This window comes from Alnus glutinosa, chromosome 13, assembly GCF_958979055.1.
Source record: "Alnus glutinosa chromosome 13, dhAlnGlut1.1, whole genome shotgun sequence".
NCBI lineage: Eukaryota > Viridiplantae > Streptophyta > Magnoliopsida > Fagales > Betulaceae > Alnus > Alnus glutinosa.
Genome location: NC_084898.1, coordinates 24,581,044 through 24,596,009, shown reverse-complemented (window position 1 = coordinate 24,596,009; position 14,966 = coordinate 24,581,044). Strand labels below are relative to the sequence as shown.

Below are 14,966 nucleotides of genomic sequence, written 5' to 3'. Positions count from 1 at the left end.
TATAGGCAGAAATTTAAACACAGAAAATACCCACCTGATTATCTATATTACTATATCGAGGAGAGTTCTGGTGATAAATAATTATTTGAGCTTTCACAAAACTATCCAAAGTATCAGTTAATTCAATGTCCTGCCTCCTAGTTTGAAATGCATCAGTAGGGAGTAAACCAGCAATACGGCTAAAACTTGGGGGCTTTAATGATAAAATTTCAGATCGGTGCAAATTTTGGGAACCTGCATGCTCAGATTTGTTTCTTGGTGACTGAATTGGATAGTCAACAGAATCAATCAAATTTTCCGGTGCCTCATAGAAGCTATCATCTCCTTCACTTGGAGTTACGTCATTGCCGTCAAAGTTCTGATCCCCACCATCATATAAGGATGAATTTGCATCTGCACTCCCAATGAATGACCTTGCCAGAAAACAAGGACGAGACACTCTGTTACAGCAAACCAAGTCTTCAATCTCCAAAGATTTCAGCACAGTGCCGATGAACATATCATTCTCTATGATCAAAAGCTCAACCTGTTTGTACCGATAAAAAACCTCAAGAGAGTTTAAAAACGAAAACCTGTATAAATAGATTGGTTCCACATCTATATTACCTGACCACCTATCGCCCGAAATTCAAATAGACGAGTCTCTTCAGCAAGAAGCACATTCATGAAGCTTTGGCCATGCTAAAAAAGGAAAAAGAAAAAGAGCAGAAGATCCTTTAGAACTCTGTCTACTTCCAACACATGGCAACTTCATATAGTAAAAATAGCCTAGACATACCTGCTTACTATAACTGAAGCAAACCTTTAGTTCATCAAGAACACCAGTAACAAACAGCCTCTCCAAACTCATTATCTCAATTACATTATGTTTGTCACTAAGTTCCGCTTCTGAGTTCTCCGTGTCTGATGAAGTTTCCGATAAGCTAGTGATAGGAGCAGTACCCTGCAAGAAATTTTAGAAAATCCCTATTACTTTTTTTTGTAGCTAAAGGCATATCCTGATCAAAGGCAGGAACTGGCTTGAACAAAAAGTTATATTTTGCAGCAGTACTCCTTGTTCTACAGGACTGCAGTGTAAAAGTAAATCAACTAGCCTTATCCTTAGAGATTATTAGAAAAATAATAATAATAATTATTAAAAAGACGCGTCGTTTTGTCCCTGTTGGTCCGAAACCTGCAAACTACTAGACCCACTACCGGAAGATTGCCCAAGATTGGCCGTTAACACTGGACCCGCATCCTCAGACGTAATCGACTGAAAAGGGACTTTGAGTTTGGGTCTCAGAATGGGATTCGACAAAGTTGACCCAAACGGAACCCTTTGCACTTAGGGCCCAAACCGAACACAGCAGTATGGCCCAGAAGCTTCCGAATAACCCGGCCCAAAGCCCAGTTAGAGCTGACAAGCTTGCAAATCCACCCATACAAATTTAAATTCAAACGAGAAGAAGACACGCCTCGTGCAGAGTGAGAAACGTGGGTCTTCTTCTTACTCAACGGACAAAGAATCAATCCCTTATCCAATAGATCAAACGGGGAGCCGCGTGAAAAGGATTTCAACGGCCACCCGTGTGGTTGCTCCTCCAGGTTAAATAACTCATTTTAGTAATATATATATATATATATATACATGAACAAGCTAACGAGTCAAGCGAGCGATCCAGTCGAGCTTTAAACGATCTAAGCATGCGAGCCTCTATAGAGTCTTGTCGAGCTAGTCGGGTATATATCACTTACTAATCGAGCGGATCTACAGTAACGAGCTAGTTTTTACAGTATCAAGCTCGAGTTCGGGTAAAACTCAACCGAGCGGGTCGTCAGACGGACAGGTTTATTTACAGCCCTAATTTTACTTGACAAGAAAACGTAGTAAAGGAAAACCTCCTAAGCGAGATTAACTAACAAAAAGCACAACAACCAAATGAAAAAAAACTCCTTATAACTAATCTTACTACCCTAAGATACAATGCAAGCCCAAACAAGAGAAGAATATTCCTCTCATAATTATGATAGGTTGAACAATGACTACAACAAGTCATTCAACATAGAAAATAAATTCAGATAAATTGGACAAAACAAATGATTTACCGATGCGCGATAAATAGCCCCCTGCAAGCGGCTTTGCCAAGATTTCCTTGAATCATCATACTCACACCGTAATATTAATGCATTTGCATCCTCCACAACCTAGATCCAAATGAGAATCGATAAGAACTAATATTCACGATTCTATCAAAATGAAATGGACAACTATACTATTCGTGAAAAAAAAAAAAGAAATAGAAACTATATTCTCTTAGTTGTCGTTTCCAAAGACATAGTTACAACCTTGCTGTTGGATTGTGCTGTATTACAAATAGCCAAAACATGTTCTGCATCCCCAACAAACTCAGGTGGAACTTGATATATCTGTTTTCCACGTAAACTACAATAAGCATATCAATAGAGATATTAATTAGATCAAACATGGATGGGTACATACATAAACTTTTTGAATAAAATTTAAATATAAATGACTACTTAATACACAAAATTTCTTTTTGAAAAGTAAAGTTGACACAAAATTTCGAAAAAAAACATGACGGGCTCTATCAAGACTGTAACCTTCCTAAAGAGGCAAGTTAGGATTCTTTATGTTTTTTATTTTCTGCACAACTATACAATACATGCCAATAACTCTATCACAATATTCTAATATTGTTCTTTAACTACGGAACAATAAGAATATTGATGCATATAAATTTTATAGCGACCAACTTAGCTCAACAAAATTATATATCTCAAACTGCTATTAATCTTAATCAACATGCAGGTCTCCTTCCTCCATGTTTCGAAGCTAGTTTTAAAAGAAATTATGAAAAGAATCACATGCTTTTTACTTGGAGATCTCGCCAAAATATTAAGCGCATACACCTTATTGCTTTCTTCCTCTCTTTTTTGATAAATAATGTCATATCATTAAAAAGCGCAGAGGGGCGCAACCCTATTGCTTTCCTCCTCTCACTAGCTCTTGTTGTTCCATGTCTCTGAATGGTTTTTTGCAGAAGGCATTTCTAATATACTAAAAGAAAATTCCACAAAGAATCACAATCTTTTCACTTGGAGTAGCTTCTTTCACTCCAAGGTCTACATTGCTTTATGCCATGTTTCAATCTTTTACAAATATCTCAAATTTATGTTAGGATATGATATGGTCATGCCAATCATCACTCAATTAAGGAAAGTTGGCAACTGAACCTGATATACTGCTTATAAGATTTAGAGTCAGGGCTCTCGAGTACATAGAGGAAAGGCCCAACTAAGCATAAGTATCGCCGCTGCCATACAGCTTCCCTATTTCCCACACCCTATCACATTAAAACAGAAGAGAAAAATGAGGCAATGTTAGAAGATAGCACCATTTTAAAATACCAAATTACTCAGGGAAAGGGTTTCCTTGGAGGAGGAGGAGGGGGGGAAATACCTTCCAAGTAAGAACAGACAACCACCCTTCAAAGTCGGCTTGGTTCCAAGGGCGTAGGAAATCCGAGTCCTCACCATCCTTTCCCTGAAAGATCTTCACTACTTGCATCAATCGATGATACCGAGCTGGAGAAAAGTGAAACCCCAATGATGGCAGCCGTACAGCAAGTCTTGTTGAGGGATAGGATGGGCTCTTTACTCGAATCTTGACATCAAAATAAAATAATTTCCAATAGCATGAGATCTCAACACAACATTACAACGAATATTAGTTAAATGATTAAATTTACTTGTTTCTATCAGTTTAAGCTTTTTGGATAAGTGGTGATTTAACATGGTATTAAAATAGAGGTCTTGAGTTCGAACATTGGCTCCTAGGGCTGGGTATCAGTTAAATCAGTGACAGTAGGGACATTTTCGCCCACCGAACTGCCACAGTTAGTTAATTAACCGACTTATACCAACGGTAACAATTTTTTACTATTTTAGTTAAGTCGATTACATGTCGGTCGATTAATTAGTTAACCGTGGGCTTTTTACATTGAGCCAAGATTGTTTTTTGTGGGCCAAAATGGGTTTTTTTTTGGGCTAAACAAGTGCTCTATGGGTAAGAAATGAAACGACGTCATTTTGATTTCAAATAAAATAAGAAGAAACAAAAAAACGGTTCAGATCAATCGATTTGGTTCAATTAACTGCCTAAAAAAAATCTCTACCACCTACCAAACTGAACCGACATCGAAACAATAGTTTTATTCCGCCTAAGTCGGTGACAGTTCGGAGGCTGTTGGGAATTTTGCCCACTCCATCGGCTCCATAATTTACCCCTCATTTTAGTCAAAATATTTCATATGTTGAGCCTCACTTGTTGGGTGAGAGTAAGTTTAAAGCCACACGTGTGGGGGAGTATTAGAATATTAATTAAATGATTAAATTCATTCTTTCCTATCAGTTTAAGCTTACTCCCGTAATTTAACAACAACCACAACCATAAAGACAAAAACTTAAAGAAACTGTTGAGTATTACCTGTTGAAGCTTCAAAATTACCCCACACTTATCAATAATGGGCAAGAAACTAACACCACTTATGTCTGCAGAAACAGCATACTTGTTGGAAGGATTTTGGCTCCAATGGTAGTCGCCATCAACCAAAAAGGCAGATACGTCACTCAAAACCAAATCAAACTGCAAATACATATTAACCTCCTCAGGTGATCCACCTTCATAGTCATCCTGCTTACATTTCACAAACTCTATAAATTTCAGCTTAAACTGATTCAAACAGAAATAATTAAAAATCAGTATTGTGCATTAACCTGTGTACGAATCAACAAATTTCCCAAATCAAGCAGAAGTTTTGTTGAATGGGAATTGTCAGGACGAAAATCAGTAGGAATGGTAATTTTGGGAGCCGCAATATCCAAGTCCAACAAAAACCTTCCAGCAGATAAATATCAAATGTGTTAAATAAATACAGCATGCCAAAAATTACCGTCAATTCGCACCAACCATGATATACATGCATTATAAATTAGTTGGAAAAATGAATAACATGAAAATTCAAGAACGCCAAAAACCAACACCATAGAAGAAAAGGAAAGTACAGAAAAAAGAAACAAACTACTATTCAACAGCATCTACATGTATGCTTCCAAATCCATAAGAGGTCTGTAATCTTTACACAATCAAGTTTGCTAAGATGACACCAAACATATTAATGTTATCTCATATCTGTTCCAACAAGTGGCTAACAATTAAATCACTTGCCAAGGCCTTCCATTATCATCTCAAGACACATTCATAAAAAATAAAAAATAAATAAATAAATAAAAATGATCTCAAGACACTCTATAAGAAAGATCATAAGATGACAAAACATTCCAAATTCTAGGTCCAAAAGCCCCAGGGTAACACTAGTACCAATAAAATTTCTTAACTAATGTGTTCCTCCCAAGGTCACTAGTTAAAAGTTAAAAGAAAGTAACAAACACCTGGCATGATCCTTCAGTGCACGGTTCACTTGTTGCTGAGCAGTGCGCTTGACACCATCAATTGTCATCTAGGAAAGAAGAAGGAGACCATTAGCAAACCTTTTTTTTTTTTTTTGATAAGTAAAATATATTGAAAAGGGGCAAAGGGGCGCAACCCATAGTACATAGGACGTATACAAGAAGCCCCTAATTTAAAGAAAAAAGAGAATACCTATCTATAAATTCAAAATAAGAACATTCATGCATAAACTGAATTTTTTCTCTCCACATAAACAACGTTTGTAGCATCTTTCTCTTCAAATTCAACAAACCAGTCTCACAATCTCCAAAACAGCGTGCATTCCGTTCCCTCCATTTCAACAATGGTTTGCTAATGGTCTAATAATAATGAGACCATTAGCAAACCATTGTTGAAATGAAGCATGCTAACCATACTTGCTGGAACAGAATAAGTGCATCTGCACTTTATTCATGATTTAGACAAACTAAATTTAAGTGATGGTGCAGCAAATACAATTGCAGACTCGTACTAAAGTAGACCAATTTTGGACCTATATGTGAAACAAGGAACATGCAGGTTGTTTTGATCCTCCTGGCATCATAACAATGTTCTCTGCTCTCCCTATGTCTCGTATCTTATTACAAATTTATTAAGTACACATAATGGCACTATGAGAATTAATCCAGGGTATTCAGAACACTGAGAAGTATTCCCAATATATTGCTGGAATTCCTCAACCATATAGTCATCCAGTATTTACATTATAAGCTTCTGGATTTTTCAACATGCTTTCCATTTGGACACAAAATTCCAGTGTGTTTGGAGAAGGGTGGAGTGGGTCCTATTATTATTGTTGGTATACTCCCTGACTCTGTCACTTCCGCTTAATTACACCATTTTTGTCTCTTTCCCTATTCCAATGGATAATAGGCTTGAGAAGCTTCATAGGGTTTTTTATGGGGTGGAATTGGGGTCAAGTTTTAAGTTCCACTTAGTGAACTACTCGAGAATTTGTACTATGATGAAATCAGGTGGTTTGGGGGTAGAAATCTCATTCAGTTTTATCGAGCTCTTTTGGAAAAATGGTTGTGGCACTATGCTATGAAGGGGGAGGCTTTATGGAGATTGGTAATAGATACAAAATATGATAGTTTAAAGTGAGGTTGGTGCTCTAAAGAGGTAATGGGGCCATTCAAAGTGGGAGTGTGGAAATTTATAAAGGGGTGGGAAACTTTTTCATAATTTGTTAAATATATGGTGGGTGATAAGTCAAAGGTCAGTTTTTGGCATGATATTTGGTGTGGGAATCAACAATTGAAGATTTCTTATCCGGACTTGTTCAGTATTGCACGTAGTAAGGATACGTGGGTGGTAGATAATATGCAGTTCCGAGATAAGAATATTAATTGGAATGTAAGTTTGACTAGATCCATACAAGATTGGGAGATGGATGTGGTCTTTTCTTTCTTGGAGATGTATTATCTCAGAATTAGGCAAGGAGATGTGGATACACAATATTGGAGTCCTTCGAGGGTGGCTTTTTTTGTGTGGACAACGGCATTAGGGAAAATATTGACTTTGGGTAACTTGATAAATTTGTGGTGGTGGAGTAGTGTTGTATGTGCAAGAAAATTGAGGAGTTCATTGATCATCTTATGATTCATTGTGAAGTAGTAAAGAGATTTATGGAGCTCACTTTTCAATTTGTGTGGTGTTGATTGGGTTATGCCTAGAAGGGTAAAAGAGTTGTTGGTGAGTTGGGGAGGTCATGTAGAGTGTAGTAACATTTTGGAAGTTTGGAGGTTAGCCTCGTTGTGTTTAATGTGGTGTATCTGGAGACAGCGGATTACTCGAAGCTTTGAAGATATAGAGACTTCAGTGGTAGTGCTGAAAAGGATTATGTTCAATGCTTTATACACTTGGATATCAGCACATCATAGCTTGCTTTTTTTCTAGTTTTAAAGATTTTTTGAATTTTTGTTCATCTTTATCTCATGATTAGAGAGTGCTCCTACATACTTCCTATGTACTACAGTTGCTACACTTTTAATGAGATTGAATTACTTAAAAAAAAAAAAAAAAAAAAATCTAAAATGAATAACCCATGCATTTCAGCAGTGATTATGCTCAATTCCAGCAAGACTGGGTAGTACTTAGAAGTAACTCCGAAAGATACTATCAAAGGACCAGCAAAGATAAAACAAACCTGCACAGCAGCTGCAGTTTCCAATGCTATTGTCTGACTAACAGCAGTATTACTCTCAAAAAATTTGATAATTTGTTCAACGGAGTCCTTCAGATACTGGCCAAAAGACTTGTAATCAGCAAATGACCAAAAACGAACAATCAGAGAATAAGAGAATAGTAGCATACAGTCATGTAACATGGAGAAGCTTTAGCAACCATGCTCCAGTCCACCTTCCTATTGAATGGCTTATGGCAGAAGACACCGACCAATGAATCATAAGTAGTAGCACTCTGCAAGGAGGTGGGAGAAGATTCAGGTGACACCGCTACTGTTGTTCAACAAAGCAAGCAGATTTTTGGGAGAAGTAGAGCAATCTCAAACATACACAGAGAGAGGGAATTCAAACCTCGGCAAGGAGACCACTTGGGGATGACAATCGATATGACCCTAGTTTCACGTCAAAAACTTTTGTCTCTGGATAAAGCTTTATGGAGCAATCAAGGCCTTCACATGATAATTCAGCAAGACAATCCAGGGCCTCATCAAGAAGCTTTGAAGCATTATGTTCCATGTGAACCTCCAAGAAGGTATGAAGAGCATCTAACTTTTCATTAAGGATAAATGACTGCCCTTCTTCACCTTCCTTATACCCAATAATTTTATTCAGCTGTTCCCAGTCTTCCTCACCGAATTTAAATGATTCAGCTTCATCTTTAAAAGATTGGCTGTTCCTGGAAGAGTACATGCATATAGGTGATCACCATATACTCTAAAGCATCACCAGATAAGATGACGTGGGGAAGAATGAAAAGAAGACTGGCAAGTATCGAGAAAACCAGTACTCACCATCCAAATGACCACCAAGGTTTCTTTGCTTTCTGTTTCTTCATGTTAACATCCGATTCTATTGTTTGCTCCACAAACTTGTGAGCCAACATCCTGTATGAAACCAAGATTAAAAAATGGCAACTTGAAAACAGAGTTTAGAATATTACATCACAGCATTGTAGGCAAAGTTTTGAATTCAATAAGTATATGCATGTATGCACGCATCCGTGTTTTGATGTTCACAAGCACATAAATGCATGTGCGATAGATGTGCGGATATTCGGAAATGGTATGGTGTCAAGGAAACTGTCTAAAAAATATGAAATTGAAAGATGCATACATACATATTCATATGCACTTCTTGTATTCTATTTCCTTTGACTCCTAATATAAAAACCAATAGTATTGTCGCATGCATTATTTGCCAAAAAAAAAAAAAATAACTATCTAGGAAATATGCAATGTATGAATTCTTGTATTAAGATTGTCAACAGGGAAATTCATGGAGCTTGTTATGTGGAAGCAAAAATTGTGATCTTGTAATCTAATTAGAAAGGTATCCAGATCCAATGGCCGAGTACCATTGAATGCTAGAGATTCTAGAAGCAAGTCCTAAGAGACATACAAGTTTGGAGAGGATTGAGCTAAGCTTATCTATTGGTGAGCCTAGTCTACAGCTACCAAATAATTTAAGTTCAAAATGTAATCCCATATAAAAGAGTCTTTTATACATTTACACTAATATCATAAGATAACATTGATACATTTATGGCCAGAAAATATACCTCCACTGAAGTATGAGATCAATATCAAGTCCACGATCTAATTCCTCAATCTCTTTGTTGTCATCAACTACAGCCTGGCTGAGATCAGACTTAAGCAGTGAAGCATATATAGATATGTATCTCTTCTGCAATCTTGCGAACCTCAGAAGCTGCTCCCATGACAATTTACCGCTGTGACAATGCAGTATTCTTAGAAAATATAAAAGAAACCCAAAGTCCATTTCCAAACACGTCTATATCAACAAAAAAAAAAAAAAAAAAGTTGCTCCACCACTCCAACAATCTCACCCCCCCTCCCCCCCCCAAAAAAAAGGAAAAAAAGAAAGAAAGAAAGAAGAAGAAAGAAAAGAAATAAGAAAAAGAGAAAACAATCCACCAGACAAGGATACATCTTGTGAGACATTTCTTTTTTGACTTTATATGTAAGGGGTATAACTGTGAGCTTGGTTTCTCTCTCTCTCTCTCTCTCACACACACCCACACACACACGCACACGCACACCCACACCCACACCCACCCACCCACCCTATATACTGTATAGGAAAAATAGACATCTCTGGATGGAAGGTTTTACTAATGTAGATTGGGAAGGATCTCCCTCAAATAGAAGATCCACTACAAGATATTATACATTCTTGGGAGGAAATCACATCACGAAGAAGTAAGAAGCAAACTTCTAGTGAACTAAAATAGTCACAAAATTTCCTTCGGGAGATCGGTTTTTCAGCTCCTACTCCTATTCCTCTATTTTGTGATAATCAAGATGCTCTGCACAGTGCTTCTAATCCCATGTTCCATGAAATAACCAAGCATATTGAGGTTAACTGGCATTTCATCTAGGACAAGATACTGAGTGAGACATATCTTCACCATTTGGTAAGTCTAATGATCAACTTGTTGATATGTTTACAAATTACTTGTGTCATAGCCGGTTAGAATTTATATGTTCCAATTCTTGTTAGGTGTCTCCTGTTGTATACTTCTAGTGTACGTAGGGGCGCCTTACGCTTTTAATAAAACTAATCTTACTTATCAAAAAAAAGAATTTATATGTTCCAAGTTGGGCTTATATGACAAATATGATCAAACTTGAGGGGGGGAGCGTTAGAATAATATGATGTGTATATATTCTACAAACATGATGAGATGTCCCTAGTGAGCTGTCCTATCCAGAATATTATACACACACTTCTACAAAGAGAAATGAATGTCTAATAGAGGGCAATGATTATGAAGCCCATTTTCAAATAACCTGCGTGACACTTACATGTAAGACACATAAGGCGAGCTTCCTAAGCACGTGCTATGAACACAAACAAGGAACAAGTGGATCTTAATATACCTATTCCACCTGTCATAACCTTCTAATGCGGCCCAATTTACCAACTCAAAGCTCTATTATCTTCTCATATGAGTGAGAAAAAATATGAAACCATTTTAATCAAAGGTTAAATACTATTTAGGCCCCTAAACTGACAGTCATTTTTTTTTTGATAAGTAAAGTATATTCAAAAGGCACAAAGGGGCGCAACCCATAACACACAGGACGTATACAAGAAGCCCCTAATTCAAAGAAAAAAGAGAGCATCTATCTATAAATTCAACAAAAGAACACACATGCATAAGCTGAAATTTTTCTCTCCACATAAACATCGTTTGTAGCATCATTCTCTTCAAGTTCATCATATCAATCTCACAATCTTCAAAACAGCATGCATTTCGTTCCCTCCAAACACACCACATCAAACACAATGGAGCCATGCACCAAATCGGTATCAATGTTCCAACTCCCCAACATATCTTTCACCAATCGCGACATTACCCACTCCACCCCAAACATTTGCAGAATCGTCCTCCACAATTCTGTAGCCACCATACAATGCAAAAACAAATGGTTAATGGACTCTCCAGAACTCTTACACATAAAGCACCACTCCATCACAATAATGTTTCTCTTTCGTAAATTATCCAAGGTTAATATTTTCCCTACCGTTGCCGTCCAGACAAAGAAAGCCACTCTCGGGGGGACCTTAACTTTCCAAATACTTTTCCACGGAAAGGAAGACTGAATAGGATTAGATAAAACCTTATAGTAAAACTTTACCTCAAATGATTTCTTTCGCGCTGGATTCCAACACATTCTATCCTCTCCCTCACTTCTAATTTTAAGAGTGTACAACATCTCAAAAAATCTACTAACCGCTTCGACCTCCCAATCATGAACTGGGCGAGAAAACAAAATATTCCATAGAATTGTGCCATTTTGTCTTTGCATATTCTCCTCCACCCAAGCATCCTTGCCTCTAGCAATGAGAAACAATTCTGGAAAAAGAGTCTTCAAAGGAATCTCCCCACACCACACATCATGTCTTTTTTTTTTTTTTTTTGATAAGTAATTTAAAATTCAATAAAAAGCGCAGAGGGGCGCAACCCTAATACACGGGAAGTATACAAGAGAGCCCCTAAACAGGAGGAACAACTAATAAATTAAGAAAGTCTACAAAAGTAGAAACACCTAGGTGGCAAAGATGGGGTGCTATCCATAGATATAGCGTGTTAAGAAGACGCTTCCTTAAAACTACCATTACAGTCTCGACATCTTCAAAAAGCCTCGCATTCCGCTCCCTCCAAATGCTCCACAACACACAGTGAGGAACTAAACGCCAAACATTTTTTGCTAGACCATGCCCTCGAGAAGCACCCCACGTAGTCAACAAACCCAGCACCGATTGTGGCATGACCCATCATGTCAAAACAGAACTTTCGAACCATTCCCTATCTCATATCTCACATGAGCTGTAAAAGCATCCCATCCCCTCCTAATATAAATACATAAAAATTAAAAACTTAACAAATTAATTTTTGAGCTAAATGCAAAATCAATTTTTGTAGTTGGCCTAAATTACAAATCGCTTTTTACGGTATAAAAAATAATTCATATGTTATCAAAGCATTTCTAGTAGCCTCATCAAAGTAGTTAAAAATCACTTTTCTCTATTATGGTAAGCCACTTTTTTAAAATTCTCCCAGCAGCCTCACTATTTTAACTATTCACTATTATTATTCCATCTAAATAAATTATTATTATTATTTTCAGATTTCTTTATTCTTTCTCTATTTAATCTTTTTATACAACAAGCTACCATACACATTCATCGTGAGATTAAATCATTGTTAAGAAATTCACAGAAGTTTTCATTTACTTCTCAATCAAATTCAAGAAAGAAATAAAGAAAAGATAAATGAAAGAAACACAAAGTTTATGCCAGGGACAAAAAAACCTTCATGTCCATAAAATAAAGACATCATCGTGTGTGAGAGATGAGAGATGGGAGAAGAAGATGAGAGAAAAAAAGAAAAAAGTGTGCCGATCATGTGAGAGAGAAATGAGAAACAAAATTAGTGAGTGAGTTGATGAGTGAATATTACTCATCAAAATTGGTGAGTATTTTCACTCACCAAAACTTTTTGGTTAAAATGGTGAGGCTGCTGGGAGTGATTTTTTAGTGTTTTCATCAAATTAGCTTACCAAAATAGTTAAAAAAACTATTTTGGTGAGGCTACTAGGAATGCTCTCAAGGTAGGCCAAAATAACAATTTAGTCTCTGTAGTAAACTCCATCAAAACATTTGACGAATTCCGTTAGTGTGTCACGTCATCGCCAATAGAATGATTACATGTGTCACTCTTAATAAAATAAATAAATTAACATATTAAAAATAATATAAAACTTAAAAATTATTTTAAAATACATGAACAAAAAAAAAATCTGAAAAAAAGCAAGGCAAATAGGGGTGGCCATGCGCCACCCACGGCCCCATCTGCGGTGGCTCACGCACCACCCCCACGCACCACCCCTAGCCCATGGGGTGGATGCACGGCCACCCCCAGCTTGATTTGGGGTGGCTTGCCTTGCTTTTTTAAGTTTTTCATTTTATTATTTTTCATCCCCACAAGGGGCACAATGAGGAGAATCTAGCCCAAGTGGTCACGTGCAATTTTCTATCCAAGTAGACGGAATCTCTTAACGAAGTGTCTACATTATAACATATTAGCAGTTTGAAGGGTCATATCATAACACTTGTTAGTTCATGGTGCTTAATAAAAAAATGGCTATTAGTTCAACGGGATAAATAATATTTAATCTTTTAATCAAAATAAAAATTGATTATTAAGACATAAAAAATAAATAAATAAAAAATAAATAAATAAACGTTGAATATAAACCATTTTAATCAAAATAAGAATTGTTTTCTTTTAATAAGTAAACGAAGTATCATTAAAAGCGCAAAAGGCGCGCTCGAGAATACAGAGAGTATACAGGGAAAACAACTAGTCAGAAAGAGAGAACAAGTCAAGAAAATCATAAAAACTAACCAAATTAAGATCTAAAGTGGTTGTACAATGGTAAAAAGTTTTGAAAAAAAAAAAAAAAAACTTAAGTTCTGGCACCATCCTCTCATTGTCTTCAAAGCTTCTATCATTTTTTTCCCTCCAAATACACCACAAAAGGCAGGACAGAACCATCTTCCACACAAATGTGCTCCGAGGACTACCTCTCAACCCTCTCCAACAAGTAAAAAGGTCTACTACTCTCTTAGGCAAGACCCAAGCTAACCCCAACACGATTGAAAATAGCACTCCACATGATACTAGAAAAAGATGATCCACAGACTCCTTACTCTTACCCATACAACATCAGTCAACCACAATAACATGTTGTTCCTTAGGTTATACATGGTGAGGATCTTCCCTAGGGTGGCTATCTAGGCAAAAAAATGTCACTCTCAAGAGAACCTTTTTCACCAAATACTCCTCCAAGAAAAGAGGGTGCTATCATGGGGCACAAGAATGGTATAGAACAATCTAACATCAAACTTCCCCCTCTTGGAGAGATCCCAACGAAGTTTATCTTCACCTCCTTGCCTCAATCTAAAGGAATAAAACAAGTTAAAAAACGAAACAGAGATATCCACCTCCTAACCATGGGCAACTCTAATAAACCACTTATGGGAATCATTGGATAACTCCAAGTAATCTACCACGAAAGCATCCTTCATACAAGCAATACAATACAAGTCCAGGAAAATATCCTTAAAGACTTGATCCCCATACTACTTGTCATACTGGAATCTAATTTTGGAGCCATCTCCCACCTCAAATAAGATATGACTAGAAAACTCCCTCCAACCCCTCCTGATATTTTTTCACAAACTCACCCCATACGACCCATGAACCTCATTAGAACACCACCCGCTCCACAAGCTACCATATTTGATATCCACAACGACTCTCCATAAGGCCCCTCTCTCATGCACATAGTACCAAAGCCATTTTTCCCCAAAAGAGTACAATTTTTTTTTTTTTTGATAAGTAATTTAAAATTCAATAAAAAGCGCAGAGGGGCGCAATCCTAGTACAATTAAAAAGAATCAAGTTTCGGACCCCCAACCCTCCCTCAATATCGGAGAGCAAACCTTGGACCAATTTACCAAGTGAAATTTGAACTCATCACCCAACACATTCCATAAGAAATCTCGTTGTAGCTTTTCTATACGATTGGCAACACCAACAAGAATGAAGAAAGAGACAAGCAATACCTTAACAGATTAGATAGGGAGCTATTTATTAAAGTAATCCTTCCACCCTTAGACAAGTACATCATCTTCCACTCGACTAAACGACACTCAATCTTCTCAATAACACCATT

The 14,966-nt window shown here is 36.9% G+C and overlaps 1 protein-coding gene across 2 annotated transcripts in view; it reads right to left on the bottom strand.

Annotated features, from left to right (window-relative positions):
• The window catches only part of LOC133854422 (uncharacterized), a 79,104-nt gene that overhangs the window by 46,531 nt on the left and 17,607 nt on the right, over positions 1-14,966 (bottom strand). The window contains exons 10-24 of one of the 2 annotated variants that reach the window (XM_062290623.1): positions 9,257-9,427; positions 8,490-8,582; positions 8,050-8,374; positions 7,829-7,933; positions 7,662-7,757; positions 5,455-5,522; positions 4,780-4,900; positions 4,490-4,699; positions 3,464-3,667; positions 3,238-3,347; positions 2,329-2,425; positions 2,089-2,187; positions 779-943; positions 607-681; positions 35-526 (exon numbers count right to left, since the gene is read on the bottom strand). In XM_062290623.1, coding sequence (XP_062146607.1) covers positions 35-526; positions 607-681; positions 779-943; positions 2,089-2,187; positions 2,329-2,425; positions 3,238-3,347; positions 3,464-3,667; positions 4,490-4,699; positions 4,780-4,900; positions 5,455-5,522; positions 7,662-7,757; positions 7,829-7,933; positions 8,050-8,374; positions 8,490-8,582; positions 9,257-9,427 — 2,431 coding nt within the window. The remainder of the gene's footprint in view (positions 1-34; positions 527-606; positions 682-778; positions 944-2,088; positions 2,188-2,328; positions 2,426-3,237; positions 3,348-3,463; positions 3,668-4,489; positions 4,700-4,779; positions 4,901-5,454; positions 5,523-7,661; positions 7,758-7,828; positions 7,934-8,049; positions 8,375-8,489; positions 8,583-9,256; positions 9,428-14,966) is intronic. The other variant, XM_062290624.1, reaches the window with a different exon arrangement.